General features: G+C 41.9%; 1 protein-coding gene across 5 annotated transcripts in view; it reads right to left on the bottom strand.

The window, feature by feature from the left end:
* LOC120023097 (pleckstrin homology domain-containing family G member 3-like) overlaps nt 1-12,495 on the bottom strand; it is a 45,641-nt gene extending 33,146 nt beyond the window's left edge. For 4 of the 5 annotated variants that reach the window (XM_038967068.1, XM_038967066.1, XM_038967067.1 and 1 more), the window contains exons 1-3: nt 12,336-12,495; nt 11,321-11,402; nt 5-72 (exon numbers count right to left, since the gene is read on the bottom strand). In XM_038967068.1, the coding sequence (XP_038822996.1) occupies nt 5-53 (49 nt within the window). In that variant the 5' untranslated portion in view covers nt 54-72; nt 11,321-11,402; nt 12,336-12,495. The remainder of the gene's footprint in view (nt 1-4; nt 73-11,320; nt 11,403-12,335) is intronic. The other variant, XM_038967065.1, reaches the window with a different exon arrangement.
* Nucleotides 12,496-14,406: the final 1,911 nt, after the last annotated feature.

The raw sequence follows: 14,406 nt of genomic DNA on the forward strand, positions 1-14,406 counted from the left end.
TTACCTTCCCCCATTGGGCCCTTATGGAGAGTACTGTGGGACTCCTCTGGCATGGCACTCAGGCCTCAGGACCTGCCAAGACAGAACAGAGTCAGGTCTCAAGTCAGCACAAGTGGACTCATTGTAGTAAAATCAACATGAAACATAAGCTTTCACATAATAATGCAACTCTGTTAAACAGCAACAGAACAAAACATTTTGTTCCTCTGATGTATGGCCAATGTTGTGATGCCCTGTTGTCAGTCACCTCAATCTAGATTCTACATTCCGTAGTATTGATCACAGTATGTGCATCTCCCAGAAGATGATCACCAGCTTCATCACAGTTGTAAACCTTTCCCATTGCTCAGCTGCCCCAGTTATGTGCTTGTTACACCATCGTATTGTGTGCTTATACAATCTATACCATGCTAGACAAACACATTAATTCCCCACTCCTCTAAGCTTGCACAGGTATGGGGAAAAATAGCTGGATTCTTATCAGCATTTAATAGAGAAATTCCTCACATTCCACTGATTACTGCATGGTTAGTCTGTGTTTGAGTGGCTGGCACAAGCTCTGACGTATGGGGCTCCAGAGGGCTTTGTATATTCCTGAGATTACAACATGAGCTCATACCAGACCAGTGACTGGAAGTCTGGGGGAGTGACAGACAGAGCTGGAGGGTCCTAGCTGGGATGAGACATCCAAATGCTGCAACCACCTGAAGAAAAGGTTGACGGGAATGGTGAAATTGTCAAATTGAAGCCTTACAGTAACCAAACCACAAAAACATTTCCAATAGCTAGCTACCCTCTTCCATAAATCACCCTTTGAATTAGTAAGGGCAAGGATTTAAATGCATCTAAAGCTCTTTTTCAGGCATAATTGTTCATAGGCTACACAGGTTGACACAGGAGGCTGTTGAGGTGAGAACGGCTCACAATAATGGCCAGAATGGAGCAAATGCAATGGCATCAAACAAATGGAAACCATATGTTTGATACCATTCTACCTATTTTGCTGCAGCCATTACCAAGAGTCCATTCTCCCCAATTACGGTGCCACCAACCTCCTATGGTTGGGAAGTTCAAACACAGTGGCCTGCAGTTAAGTTAGGCCCTCATCACGCCAAAGTACTTTGGTCTTACTGATGAGGAGTGTCACCTCCAGGCCCAGCCACCCTGCCAGTTTCCCACATCACTGCTTCTCTCCCTCCTTAAATCAAATGAATACAAAAGACTGGGCCTGAGAACTCGTCTCCTGTGATTCCTAGTAAGCCTCCATCTTTCAAACAATCACATATTTCACCGCAGCTAGATTGGAGAGGCAGGAGTTTGGCAGGGATTAGTATCGTGCATTGTTCCGAGTGCAATCTGTGGCCATTGCCCCGAGCAAGCTGACTCGCTGAGGCCAAGCCCACTGCCTCGGGAGTTGGTCAACTATGTTGCACAGGAACGCTGGGAGAAAACAAGTCCCCTGCTCAACACATTATATTCACTTGTTTAACAGTGAGAAGTGTGCCTGCAGCGCCTAATGCATTGAGCTACTGAACAAATCCACTTCCGACAGGTCTGCAACTCTGACCTCAGAGCTAACCCAGCTGCATAACCACGACTACACTAATCTCTGAACCCTCACCTGGTAAATGAGTGGATAGACAAGAAAAAAATTGCTCGAAGGTAGACCTCTAATAAATTACTATAAAAATTAAACTTTCATCAAATCACACATGCAATACACCAAATTAAAGCTACACTTGTTGTGAATCCAGCCAACGTGTCAGATTTCAAAAAGGCTTTACGGCGAAACACACCAAACGATTATGTTAGGTCAGTACATAGTCACAGAAAAACACAGCCATTTTTCCAGCCAAAGAGGAGTAACAAAAAGCAGAAAGAGATCACATGAATCACTAACCTTTGATGATCTTCATCAGATGACACTCCAACGACTTCATATGACACATAATACATGTGTTTTGTTCGATAAAGTTCATATTTCTATCCAAAAATCTCAGTTTACATTTTCGCGTTATGTTCAGTAATGTTTTGCTTCCAAAACATCTGGTGAGCCACATCAATTTACAGAAAAACTCATCATAAATGTTGATGAAAATACAAGTGTTATGCATGGTACTTTAGATAAACTTCTCCTTAATGCAACCGCTGTCAGATTTCAAAAAAGCTTTACCAAAAAAGCACACCATGCAATAATCTGAGTACAGCGCTCAGAGCCCAAACAAGCCATACAGATATCCGCCATGTTGTGGAGTCAACAAAGTCAGAAATAGCATTATAAATATTCACTTACCTTTGATGATCTTCATCAGAATGCACTCCCAGGAATCCCAGTTCCACAATAAATGTTTGATTTGTTCGATAAAGTCCATAATTTATGTCCAAATACCTCCTTTTTGTTCACGCGTTTAGTACACAATCCAAACTCACGACGCGCGGGCAGGTCCAGGCGAAAGTTCAGACGAAAAGTCATATTACAGTTCGTAGAAACATGTCAAACTAAGTATAGAATCAATCTTTCAGATATTTTTATCCTAAATCTTCAATAATGTTCCAACCGGAGAATTCCTTTGTCTGTAGAATTGCAATGGAACGCAAGATACCCCTCACATGAACGCGCGTGACCAGCTCATGCCACTCTGGCAGACCTCTAACTCATTCAGCTCCCATTCCCCCCCTCCTTCACAGTAGAAGCATCAAACAAGGTTCTAAAGACTGTTGACATCTAGTGGAAGCCTTAGGAAGTGCAATATGACCCCATTTCCACTGTATCTACAAACCTCAGATTTCCCACTTCCTGGTTGGATTTTTTCTCAGGCTTTTGCCTGCCATATGAGTCCTGTTATACACACAGACATCATTCAAACAGTTTTAGAAACTTCAGAGTGTTTTCTTTCCAAATCTACTAAATATATGCATATTCTCTCTTTTAGGACTGAGTAGCAGGCAGTTTACTCTGGGCACCTTTTTATCCAAGCTACTCAATACTGCCCCCCCTGTCCCAAAGAAGTTAAGAAACACACACGTTCAAAAGTTTGTGGTCACTTAGAAATGTCCTTGTCTTTGAAAGAAAAGCACATGTGCATTAAAATAACATCAAATTGATCAGAAATATAGTGTAGACATCGTTAATGTTGTAAATGACTATTGTAGCTGGAAACGGCTGATTTTTTTTTGAATAACTACACAGGCGTACAGAGGCCCATTATCAGCAACCATCACTCCTGTGTTCAAATGGCACGTTGTGTTAGCTAATCCAAGTTTATAATTTTAAAAAGGCTAATTGATCATTAGAAAACCCTAGTTAGGCTTGCTACAACCTAAACTATAAATTCACAGCGTAACTTCATTACCATGAAATTTTCCATGTACAAAAACCAGAGAAAACAAACTTGGATGGAAAAATGTAATATTAATGAAGAGGTCTTCTAGCAAGAACAAGGTCAGCAGAGCAATTTATCACACCCCAACCTAGTTTTACTGTGTTTTAAACTTCTATTATCCATCATCTCAGGTTTGCTGAGCTATGAAAACTGTAAATCACTATTTTCCTAAAGGTGGGAAGCACAGCTTCCTTCAAATCCTTAGGAAAACACTAGCCAGGCTGACACAGTCATGTGAAGGGGGCCCCTTGTGCTGGAGCCAGCCTTCGTTACACACAAATGGATAGCATTTGTTCCCACAGCTGATAAGTGTGTTAGCCGCAACCTGAACCTCCCTTCTGCAGATCTGGAGCTTGTTCTCTAAGTGGACCCAGATGCCACCACAAATAATCTGATGGTTGTTAAGTTAGAGCGCTACAATGGATCACTTGGTCTGTAATATCCCTTTCAGCGGAGTAGATAATGTCCCTTGTTCCTGTGATCTTAAGGTTTCTGAGCTTGAATTCCAACTGGAAACCTTTTCCTAACAGTCGACAGTTGTGACAGGCACATGTTGCCCTGAGATAATAGACTGTGCTCAGTTGGAGAAAGGGAGAGAATGAAAATTCTAATTAGGTCACTGTATTAACTGTGTGTCCAATGCCCCACCACAAACGGATAACCATAACAAGCAGCCGACACCGTCTTCCCTGTACTTGAGACCCAACGCCTGGCATTCTTGGGGAGTGATTACTATCTGGGGAATATCATTCACCACTGACAGCTCCCAGTGTTGGGAGGGAAGTAAACCTTGAACTAATAACAGAGGGCAGACTATGGAGGGCAAGACAAGCCCAGGCATCTCCTCTGGGTAGACATGCCACTCTACGTCTCTCCAGAGAGGTTTACAGACAGAGGGCACAGACTGAGCAGAAAGGAAGTGACATTTAACCAACCTGGGAATTTCCTATTGAGCACCAAGGATAACATCAATAATATTGATTTTGAACCATAGGGAATAATTTCATATCACTTACTGACTCCATAGTGCCTGGGGGAGGTATCTGTCAGAGGCAATGAAATACAGTGGGGTTGGAAATTATTAACAACCCTAATAAAGATGAGCATAAATGACTATACTAAACAATTCAATTACTAAGCTATATGGTATACTCTAAAAAAGTAGGAAATTATATTATACTGAACAAAAACATAAAATGCAGTGTTGGTGCCATGTCTCATGAGCTGAAATAAAAAAAGAGCCAGAAATGTTCCATAAGCACAAAAAGCTTATTTCGCTCAAGTTTCACACAAGCTTGTTTACATCCCTGTTAGTGAGCATTTATCCTTTGCCAAGATAATCCCTCCACATTAGAAAAAGGCTCAGTGCCATTATCCTCGCAAGGTGAGGTATTGAAAACAGGGGTTCAAATAACTGTGATCCCTACCTTTGAGAGAAAAAAACATCACTTGTTAAACAAAATCTTAGTATAAAATAATTTCCCCCTTTTCTTTTTGCATACAATATAGCTCAGCATTTGACATTTTGCTAATCTTTCTCGAAAGGTGCGAATCCCCCCTCTGTATGTGAATAACAGCCGAGTCTGAGGGAGAAATTACTTCACTTTTGGCTGCTGTGTCAGAGAGCAATTTCCTTGTTCCATATACAAGTAATTGGCAAAATAAAAGAAAATGCTCGAGTAAATGAGGGATATAAAGTATATTGAAAGCAGATGATTCCACACAGGTGTGGTTCCTGAGTTAATTAAGCAATGAACATCCCATCAGGCTTAGGATCATGTATGTAAATGCACAGTTCCCCATTATTTTGGCCTCCATGGCTAGAAGATATCTCAGTGACTCAGTTGCTCAATCATGTAGAGAACCTGCTCCCTATTACATGCAACAAGGCAACTGTAAACATGTCGTCCCCCATGAATGATGCAGCGCCCCCCCCCCCCCCCCCCCCCCAGGCCAATTGAGCGATCGCGTGTGACTAACAAATTTCAGTTAACTACTGTAGCTCCCACCTTGGGCCAATCAGTGTAATTCTGTAAATGCCGGATCTCTATGGCAAGACGCATCATTCACCCAAGTTTAGTCAAAATCGTGCCAGTTCTGCCTGAGATATCACGTGTGACTAATGTACGAAGACGGAGACAGATCCACAGTCCCCTCCCCGAATTCATCGTGGGGTACAATTCACTTGGCAAATTAACAGTTTCTGCGTGCAACATGAATCAATAAAGCATAATAGAGGGGGCAGGCTGAGAATACTGCAGTAGATTGTAGGCTGCTCCACCTCTCTCACAGTCAGACTACATCACATTCCCTCTTCCCCAAACTGTCTTCCCAACAAGTCTCAAGGGATTCTGGGAATACTACACAAGTCTCTGGGGATGTCCTCATTCAGACAGAACACTGTCAGGATGTTTATATTCAGAAAGTGAAAAATAAAAAGCTAACCGAGCTGACTGAGACAGAGCCTTTATTATTTCAGTGGTAGGGCCGTGTTTATCTTGCTTGACCTCTCGCTTACCCCTGTCTACACCCACAGAGGGGGAAAAAAACACTCACAATTCTCTCAGTGTCAGAGAATGACCCTCTTTCCCACATTACTCCTGCACCATGTCCTTGACACAGCCCACAAGAGACCAACGGCCTTTCATTCACAGGAGAACACAATAAACCAGACGCATACTCTCACTCAATTTCAGTCAAACCAGCTCCTTCTAGAATAGCATCTTCGTAACCTTCGACTTCTCCCAGACATTTAACATATGGGTTGTTCCACCTCAAAAAGCTCTAGAAAAAAGGTTCAGATCGTTAAGAATAGCATTCCTGCAATATTATTTCGATCTAAGAAATAAAGGAAATTGATTGCTTTAAAAATGGGCTATTGAAATAAGATTAATATAATTTTCAATAAATATAGTACCTAACATCCGATTTAGACCAAACTTCCTCCTAAACATGAGTAAGACATTAGGAATCCCCCCAAAAAACATTACCATGTCAGCCACATTAAACATTTGCGAATTGACTTGAAACCGGGGGGTATACGCTCCAAATTGCATTGTGGTTTGATGAGAACACATACATTTTGCCAAGGCAGAGATGAGTGGCTGTAAGGCCTCCAGAGTGGCGCACTGGTCTAAGGCACTGCATTTCAGTGCTAACTGTGCCACTAGAGATCCTGGTTTGAGTCCAGGCTCTGTCGCAGCCGGCCGTGACTGGGAGACCCATGGGGCGGCGCACAATTGGCCCAGTGCCGTCAGGGTTAGGGGAGTGTTTGGCCGGCAGGGATGTTCTTGTCCCGTCGAGCACTAGCAATTCCTGTGGCGGGCACAATACACGGTCGCCAGGTGCACGGTGTTTCCTCTGACACATTGGTGCTCTGGCTTCCGGGTTAAGCGGGCATTGTGTCAAGAAGCAGCGCGGCTTGGCTAGGTTGTGTTTCGGGGGAGGACGCATGGCTCTCGACCTTCTCCTCTGCCGAGTCCATACGGGAGTTGCAGCGATAGGACAATTGGATACCACGAAATTGGGGAGAGAAAAAAAAAAAGAGAGATGAGTGGCTGATACCGAGACACACATACGGACAGCATTGGACACGTCAATTCAAGCTACAAGTGTAGGCCTAATGACGAAATCGCAGAACGTCATTACAATACACGTTTAGGTGTTTTGTAAAATAATCAAATTGCGGATGCACAGTGCACTGTTTGGATGCTGGAATTATTTTGCGAGGGTAGCCTACAAGGAGCGCTTTTTTAAAGTGATTGACAATCAGATGAAAACATGACTGGTTGTGCTAATGCCACATTAAAATGGTAATACATGTAAAAAGTTAAGACTACTAGCCCCACAGAGATTTTATGATTGCATCTAGACTATTTAAAAAAGGGGGGGATAGTCCGTACTGGTAAGAAATAAAATCTACTTTCACCCCTGCATCTTCTTCCTAACAATGACAAAGACATGAGGAATGCATCCCCCCAAAAATGTTTTACCATTTATTTTTTTTACCCCCTGTTCAGAGAAATGAGTGATTGAAGTTATTAGGTTTATGTCCAATCATACATTCTGATACTACCAAGTTCTGTTCCTGCTATTATGTGAAAACAGTGAATAATCTGAGATTGTGGGCATCGTGGCTTGCTGAAATGACATGGCACGACCCATACGAACTCTTTACTTTGGGCAGCTTTATACACTGAACAAAAATATAAATGCAATATGTAAAGTGTTGGTCCCATGTTTCATGAGCTGAAATAAGAGCCAAGAAATGTTCCAGTTGCACACAAAAAGCTTAACTCTCAAATTGTGCAGATTTGTTTACATCCCTGTTAGTGTGCATTTATCCTTTGCCAAGATAATCCATCCACCTTAGACTTTTTCTCAGTGCCATTATCCTCGCAAGGTGAGGTATTGAAAGCTATTGAAAACAGGGGTTCAAATCATTTATGGTTTAGATAGGTAAATTAACATACCTAACGAGTGGAAAAGGCTGTCTTCGTCATTAGCAAGTTAGGACCTTACTGGTGATGAACTGGACTTACGTACGCAATCTTTTTAATGGTTGTATGCTTCACTGTCTGATGCCACAGAGGGAAGTGGTCCCCCATAATGTTCTGCAGCATGAAACTTACCAAGAATATGACTGCCGATAGCTACATCTCATAGTGGAAGGCCATTCCTTCTCTTGCTAGAACAAAAGTGGTACCTGCTACGTACCGACCCAGTAGCAACAAACCTATCGATTCTACTTGTGGAATCGCAATGCTTGTCGTGGCCAACAACTTGACTTTGAGCCAATCAGAGAGCACAAACCCCCACGACATTGAGCCATACATTTTTCTTTTTGAATCTCAGTACACCATGGACGAGCCAGTCACACTTCATACACAATGTAGGCTATGGGATGGTAGCTAAGTGCACAGACAATGCACACAACACTAAATACTTCCTCCAAGCTAGCTAACCACTGTAGCTAGTATTGACATCCATTGCTAATCCATTGTGATTTAATTTTCATGAAACAGCTGCCAAGTTAGTGCAGTGTCCTTAGCTAGCTAGCTATGTTGTGCTAGCTGGTGAATATGCTAACATTAGCTACCTAAGCATTTGGCTATGTGCTGGCACTGGCAGTACAGGATGTGGCCATCTGGCTAGTATCAACAAGGCCTTTCTACAAAATAGCAACATTATCACAAATAGCTTTGAATTTAGACCTTAAGCAATACTCATGGTTATGCATTGTCAAACACCACCTCTGCCGCCTTCTGGTTTGGAGTATTTTAACAAGGCTGAGTGGCTGACAACTTTCAAGGTCTTTGCTGTTTGAACACAAAAGCGATTGAACAGTGTCGGTAGTCAGAGGTGCTAAGTATTGTCGGCAGGCAAACATTTAACAATCCTACCTCTGTCTGAGCTTTACCATGTTTTGAGAGGCGAGGGGAAGCCTGCTGGTCAAACTTAAAGGGCAAGTCCTTAAACTGAGATAGAGTCTGATTTAAGTGCAGTTTTATAGCACCGTCAACATTATGATGGCACAAACACTCCCTCTGACCTCAGATCTCCAATCCTAAATCACACTCCACTTTCAAAGCAGGCTAATGTTTATCTTCTACGTTGACCTCTAACTCTGTGCGTAATCCTAGCTCAAACTTACAGTGGTTGTTGTAACTTTGGAGCCCAGGAGGGGAAAACCCTCAATGTTTTCCACTTTGACATTGCATGTGATAGTTCTCATTTTCAATTAAGTGTATTCAGAACCAACGCAGTCTTGTTTAGTCCTGAAATATATTGGATAAGGTGTTCAGAGTCAGACATGACCAAAATCTATTATCCAACATTAACCCATGGACAAGGCTAAGTGCATCTTTGTACTTTTTCATGCAACACCAAACTAAGCTACCGTTGACCACCAAATAACATGCGAGGTTTGTTTACCCAGGAACAGACTTGTGCAAGACTCTTGGTGGTTTACTAAGATATCTGTAGACGTAAATGCTTGAGTCATTTTGTGAGTGAGATAAGGGGCATGAGTTGAGAGACGTGTGAAAGTCACCCTCTCTCTCTGCAGCTCAGCCCTTATCAGTGCGACTATCAGGAAGCAGAGAGAGAGCTAGAGCAACCCAGTGTTCTGTGTAATGTGTACATACAACAAGCTGCATGTGTACAACAGGCTAGTGGAGAACAAGACGTACCCGTCTGTGCCACCGACAAGGAACAACAGTGCATCTCCTCCCAGAAGAACCATAAGACACTTCACCCAGTGTTGCCCTTGATGCCCAGTACTGAAGATATTCAATGGAAGTAGGTTAAGTGCTTTCTACTTGGACCCCCATGAAGAGTGTTGTCCATTCCATAGAGTGATAATTTATCTATACTGAACAAAAATATAAAAACACAACAATTTCAAAGATTTGACTGAGTTACACAGTTCAAATAAGGAAATCAGTCAATTGAAATAAATTCATTAGGCCCTAATCTATGGATTTCACATGACTGAGAATACAGATCCCTTAAAAAAATTAAAATAAGTAGGGGGATGGTGCAGAAAACCAGTCAGCATCTGGTGTGACCACCATTTGCTTCATGCAGTGCAACATCTCTGTCGCATAGAGTTGATCAGGCTGTTGATTGTGGCCTGTGGAATGTTGTCCCACTCCTCTTCAATGGCTGTGCGAAGTTGCTGGATATTGGCGGGAACTGGAACACGCTGTCGTACACGTCAATCCAGAGCATCCCAACCATGCTCGATGGGTGACATGTCTGGTGAGCGTGCAGGCCATGGAAGAACTGGGACATTTTCAGATTACAGATCCTTGCGACATGGGGCCGTGCATTATCATCCTGAAACATGAGGTGATGGTGGCGGATAAATGGCACGACAATGGGTCTCAGGAGCTCGTCACGGTATCTCTGTGCATTCAAATTGCCATAGAGAAAATGCAAATTGGGTTTGTTGTCCGTACCTTATGCCTCCCCATACCCCCACCATGGGGCACTCAGTTCACATCAGCAAACCGCTCGCCCACACAACTCCATACACGCTGTCGTACATATGAAACCGGGATTAATCCGTGAAGAGCACACTTCTCCAGTGCGTCAGTGGCCTTCGAAGGTGAGCATTTGTCCACTGAAGTCGGTTATGATGCCGAACTGCAGACAGGTCAAGACCCTGCCGAGGATGACGAGCACGCAGATGAGCTTCCCTGAGACTGTTTCAGACAGTTTGGCAGAAATTCTTCAGTTGTGCAAACCCACAGTTTCATCAGCTGCCCAGGTGGCTGGTCTCAGACGATCCCGCAAGTGAAGAAGCTGGATGTGCATCCAGGCCTGGCACAATTACACGTGGTTTGCGGTTGTGAGGCCGGTTGGACGTACTGCCAAATTCTCTAAAACAATGTTGTTGACAGCTTATGATAGAGAAACTAACATTCAATTCTCTGTCAAGAGCTCTGGTGGACATTCCTGCAGTCAGCATGCCAATTGTACATTCCCTAAAAACTTGAGACATCTGTGGCATTGTGTGGTGACAAAACTGCACAGTTAAGAGTGGTCTTTTGTACCCAGCACAAGGTGCACCTGTGTAATGATCATACTGTTAAATCAGCTTATTGATATGCCACACCTGTCAGCTGGATGGATTATCTTGGCAAAAGAGAAATGTCCACTAAAGGCGTCAGCATACTTCAGTTCGTCTGGCGGCTAGCCAAATTCATCTAGGCGAACCGAAAGAGTGTGCTTACAAACGAGGGGGAAAAAAGAACAATAGTTCTGTTTGTCCATTTTGAGACAGCGTAGCCTGTGTACACTTCCTCAAAATAGTCAATTAATTTAACATCAATTAATGACATTTGAGTTTTTGCCAAGGATATCTTAGTCATGCAATTGTATGTTTGGTGTAGTATTTCTCAATGAAAAATGTGCATGAAAACGAGTTGTACCTCGTTGAATGACGAAGACTTGATTGAAGAATCCCTACTGTTGACCAATCACTGACGAAGGTGCGTAGACTTCAGCTTGCCTCTAGAAAAAAATGTTTGCCCAAACAAGTCAAATTGACTTTTCATTAACCTTAATTTTGTTTAATTCCAGTGCAACTACTGCTGGGAAATTTCCTTTGATTATAAACAGCCTGCAGTCAGGACCTCTTTGTTCCATTGTAACACCCATCAGCTGAAGCAATTGGGTTCACTGGGTCAAGGATTGTCAATAATGAGTAACTTGGGAAGAAGCGATTTCAATACAACTAATAAACTAGGAAAATAGTAGGAATGTTTAAGACTCATCCAAGTGCAAAATATAAATCTAGTTGATACGCTATATTGGTCTCAGATGTCTCCATCCAGTAAAGGTGACTTTTGAAAGCCTACAGATCTCTACAGCTGGTCAAAATTCAGTCAAAAAAAAAAAAGTGTTTAGAACAAATATAACTGATCAGTTCCCGAAACTCTTACCCTTGGCAGTTGAGTTTAAGACATATGTTTCAGAATTTGCATAAATCTTGTGAAGTTCCACAGGGTCCACCTACCTGTTGGAGAGAGGGGTGACGACTGGCATGACACTGGATAGGAGCCTTAATTTGAAATTCTCATGTAAAGTGGACTATTCAGGTTTGGTTTTTATAGCCTAAAGCATAAAACTTTACTCTTCCACCATTCATCCTGTCAAAACAGGTTGGCAGATGTGTGTCATGAAGGCCCCGTCTGCATAGTTATGGAATTGAAGAAATACAAGGACGGTCTTGAGGTGCAGGAATTTACCACTACAATTGCGGCTTCGATTGAATAATTTGATGGGCATGCAAAAAAAACACGCGCTCTAAAATCGACGTATCGGCCATACACTCGTATGCTGTATTCATCATAGGGAAATTCGAGGTCCGACTTTTTTTCTTTCTGTCGAACTGTTTCTCATTCAGGATCAGAAGTGTTATTAGCGTTCATTAAAAACACTTACCAATTGTTTGAGTGTGTAGTCGTCTCCCTGTGAACTTCTGAAAGTGTAGCTGTAGTTTTTCAGTAGACTATATTATGAATTTGGTTTTACTTTTCCAAGTCCTTGTTTTCCATAGATCAACTCACATTGTCAAACACAGAAATACTCCGCACATCCCCAGTTGTCCTCTACTGATTATACACAGCTGAGCAGAACGCATAGCGAAGTACAGCGAGCATGGTCAAAGACCGCCTACTTCCAGAGCACGCTATCTTAAACGGGAGAGTGGTAAAATTTGTCGTCTCAAATTGTCCAATTTAGGATTTGTCTTTATTTGTGTTATTTGCCTCAAATAGTGAGTGAATATTATCCGATTGTTTATGTATTGAAATAAATGTGTTCTTTTAACGTCAGGTCATCACTGTTTATGTGCATCTGGAAAATGTCACAAATTCAAGTTTCTACCAATCCCCTTATTCAAAATAACACAAGCTAATATTTAGGCCTAAACTCGGTCCTTATCCGCCCATTGTAAACTGACACACTTAAGAGCATGTTCAACCTCTTTCTTCCTCTCAGTCAATTGTGTGGATTACTCCTGAGGGCCCAGGCAGGCAACATGACAAGTTAATAAACCACTTTCACACACCATCACTAAGTCTTATGATCTTTTGATGAGGGTACCCAGTCCCTCCCTATACTGTAAAAGATCCCTACAAAGAATGGCAGACATAACTGGAGTGAATCAATTGAAGGAACAACTCACTTGTGGCTAGTAGTAAAGGGATGTACTTTTTTCTGTATTCCCCTCAGAATTCCCTTTAACCTGTCAGACTTGCTTCTATTGAGAAATGTAACCACTGAGCTAATCTACATAACAATGACTAAGGATGTCCTGTCCTAAAATGGACATCTTGTCAGCAGGGACTGTATAAATGGTGCACCTCACTCTGGTAGTTGATGAAATTACAACTGACTAGATTTAGTCCTACAGGGGGGGCTGTGCATTAAAGTCAATGTTTACATCTGCTGGTAATGGTTGGGTAAATAGGTAAGAGCCCATCATATATTACCGCTTATGACACAAAACTAGTTGAACTGTTTCTGATTCAGGAATGTTTGCCAGGTTATTAAAGTTCATTACAAACATTTACCAAATGTGCGAGTGTGGAGAAACCGTATTCATTTCATGATTACATTTATTGTATGTTAAAGCCCTCATGCAGTCTTCGTAATTGTATTTTTCAAATCATCGCTGTATGTCTAATAAATCACTGATTATTTAATCAAAATATTTTTTATCATTTAATTCCCTGCACCTCCTTTGGCCCTTGAAATACTCTGTCTGATTGTGTGGGCTTTATGAAACAAATTCAAAGATATTTACATACACACTGATTGGCTGATAGGATGGTGGTCTATAACCTACCTCCTTACCCAGATAAACAGTCATTGGTCTATTATAAATCACATCACATTGTGACATGATGTGGACCAAAAGTCCCATTCCACCTGAACAGGCTGAAATACAAGTCATTTTTCAAACAGTTCATACACAAAAAGGGCATTATCATCATTTTCACAATTTCAGAGTTATTTCGACCTCGGAAGTTTCCATCCAATTGGTGAAAGATTTTCATGCGAAAAAACAAAACAAAATCTCCATAAAAACTATATGCACATTTTCCCACCAGAGCTAAATTCCAATCAAATATATTTGTTGCAGATAAAAGGCTGTGCGTGATGATGTCATGCACATAAAAGTTCCTTTTGCGCTTAAATTCCCATGTCCCAAATAAAAAATACAAGTTAAATGGGTTTCCATCGCATTTAACTCTACTGTTTTTCTCACAATTGGCTCGTGGACTCTAGCCAACAGCTTGCAGATACAGTGCGGGTATAGCCTGCCCTATATGATGAGATTATTATGGACAAAAGGGTACTGCCCGTTTAACCTCAGATGATGGAATGTGAAATTACAGTAAAAGCAAGGGTTAAACAAAGTACAGTTACATTGTGATACTAATCATAATGTGCTGAAAAAGCAACAAATTCAGACTAGCATGCCTCATCTTCAGAACAAACACATACT

Source organism: Salvelinus namaycush, chromosome 28 (assembly GCF_016432855.1).
Source record: "Salvelinus namaycush isolate Seneca chromosome 28, SaNama_1.0, whole genome shotgun sequence".
Lineage (NCBI taxonomy): Eukaryota > Metazoa > Chordata > Actinopteri > Salmoniformes > Salmonidae > Salvelinus > Salvelinus namaycush.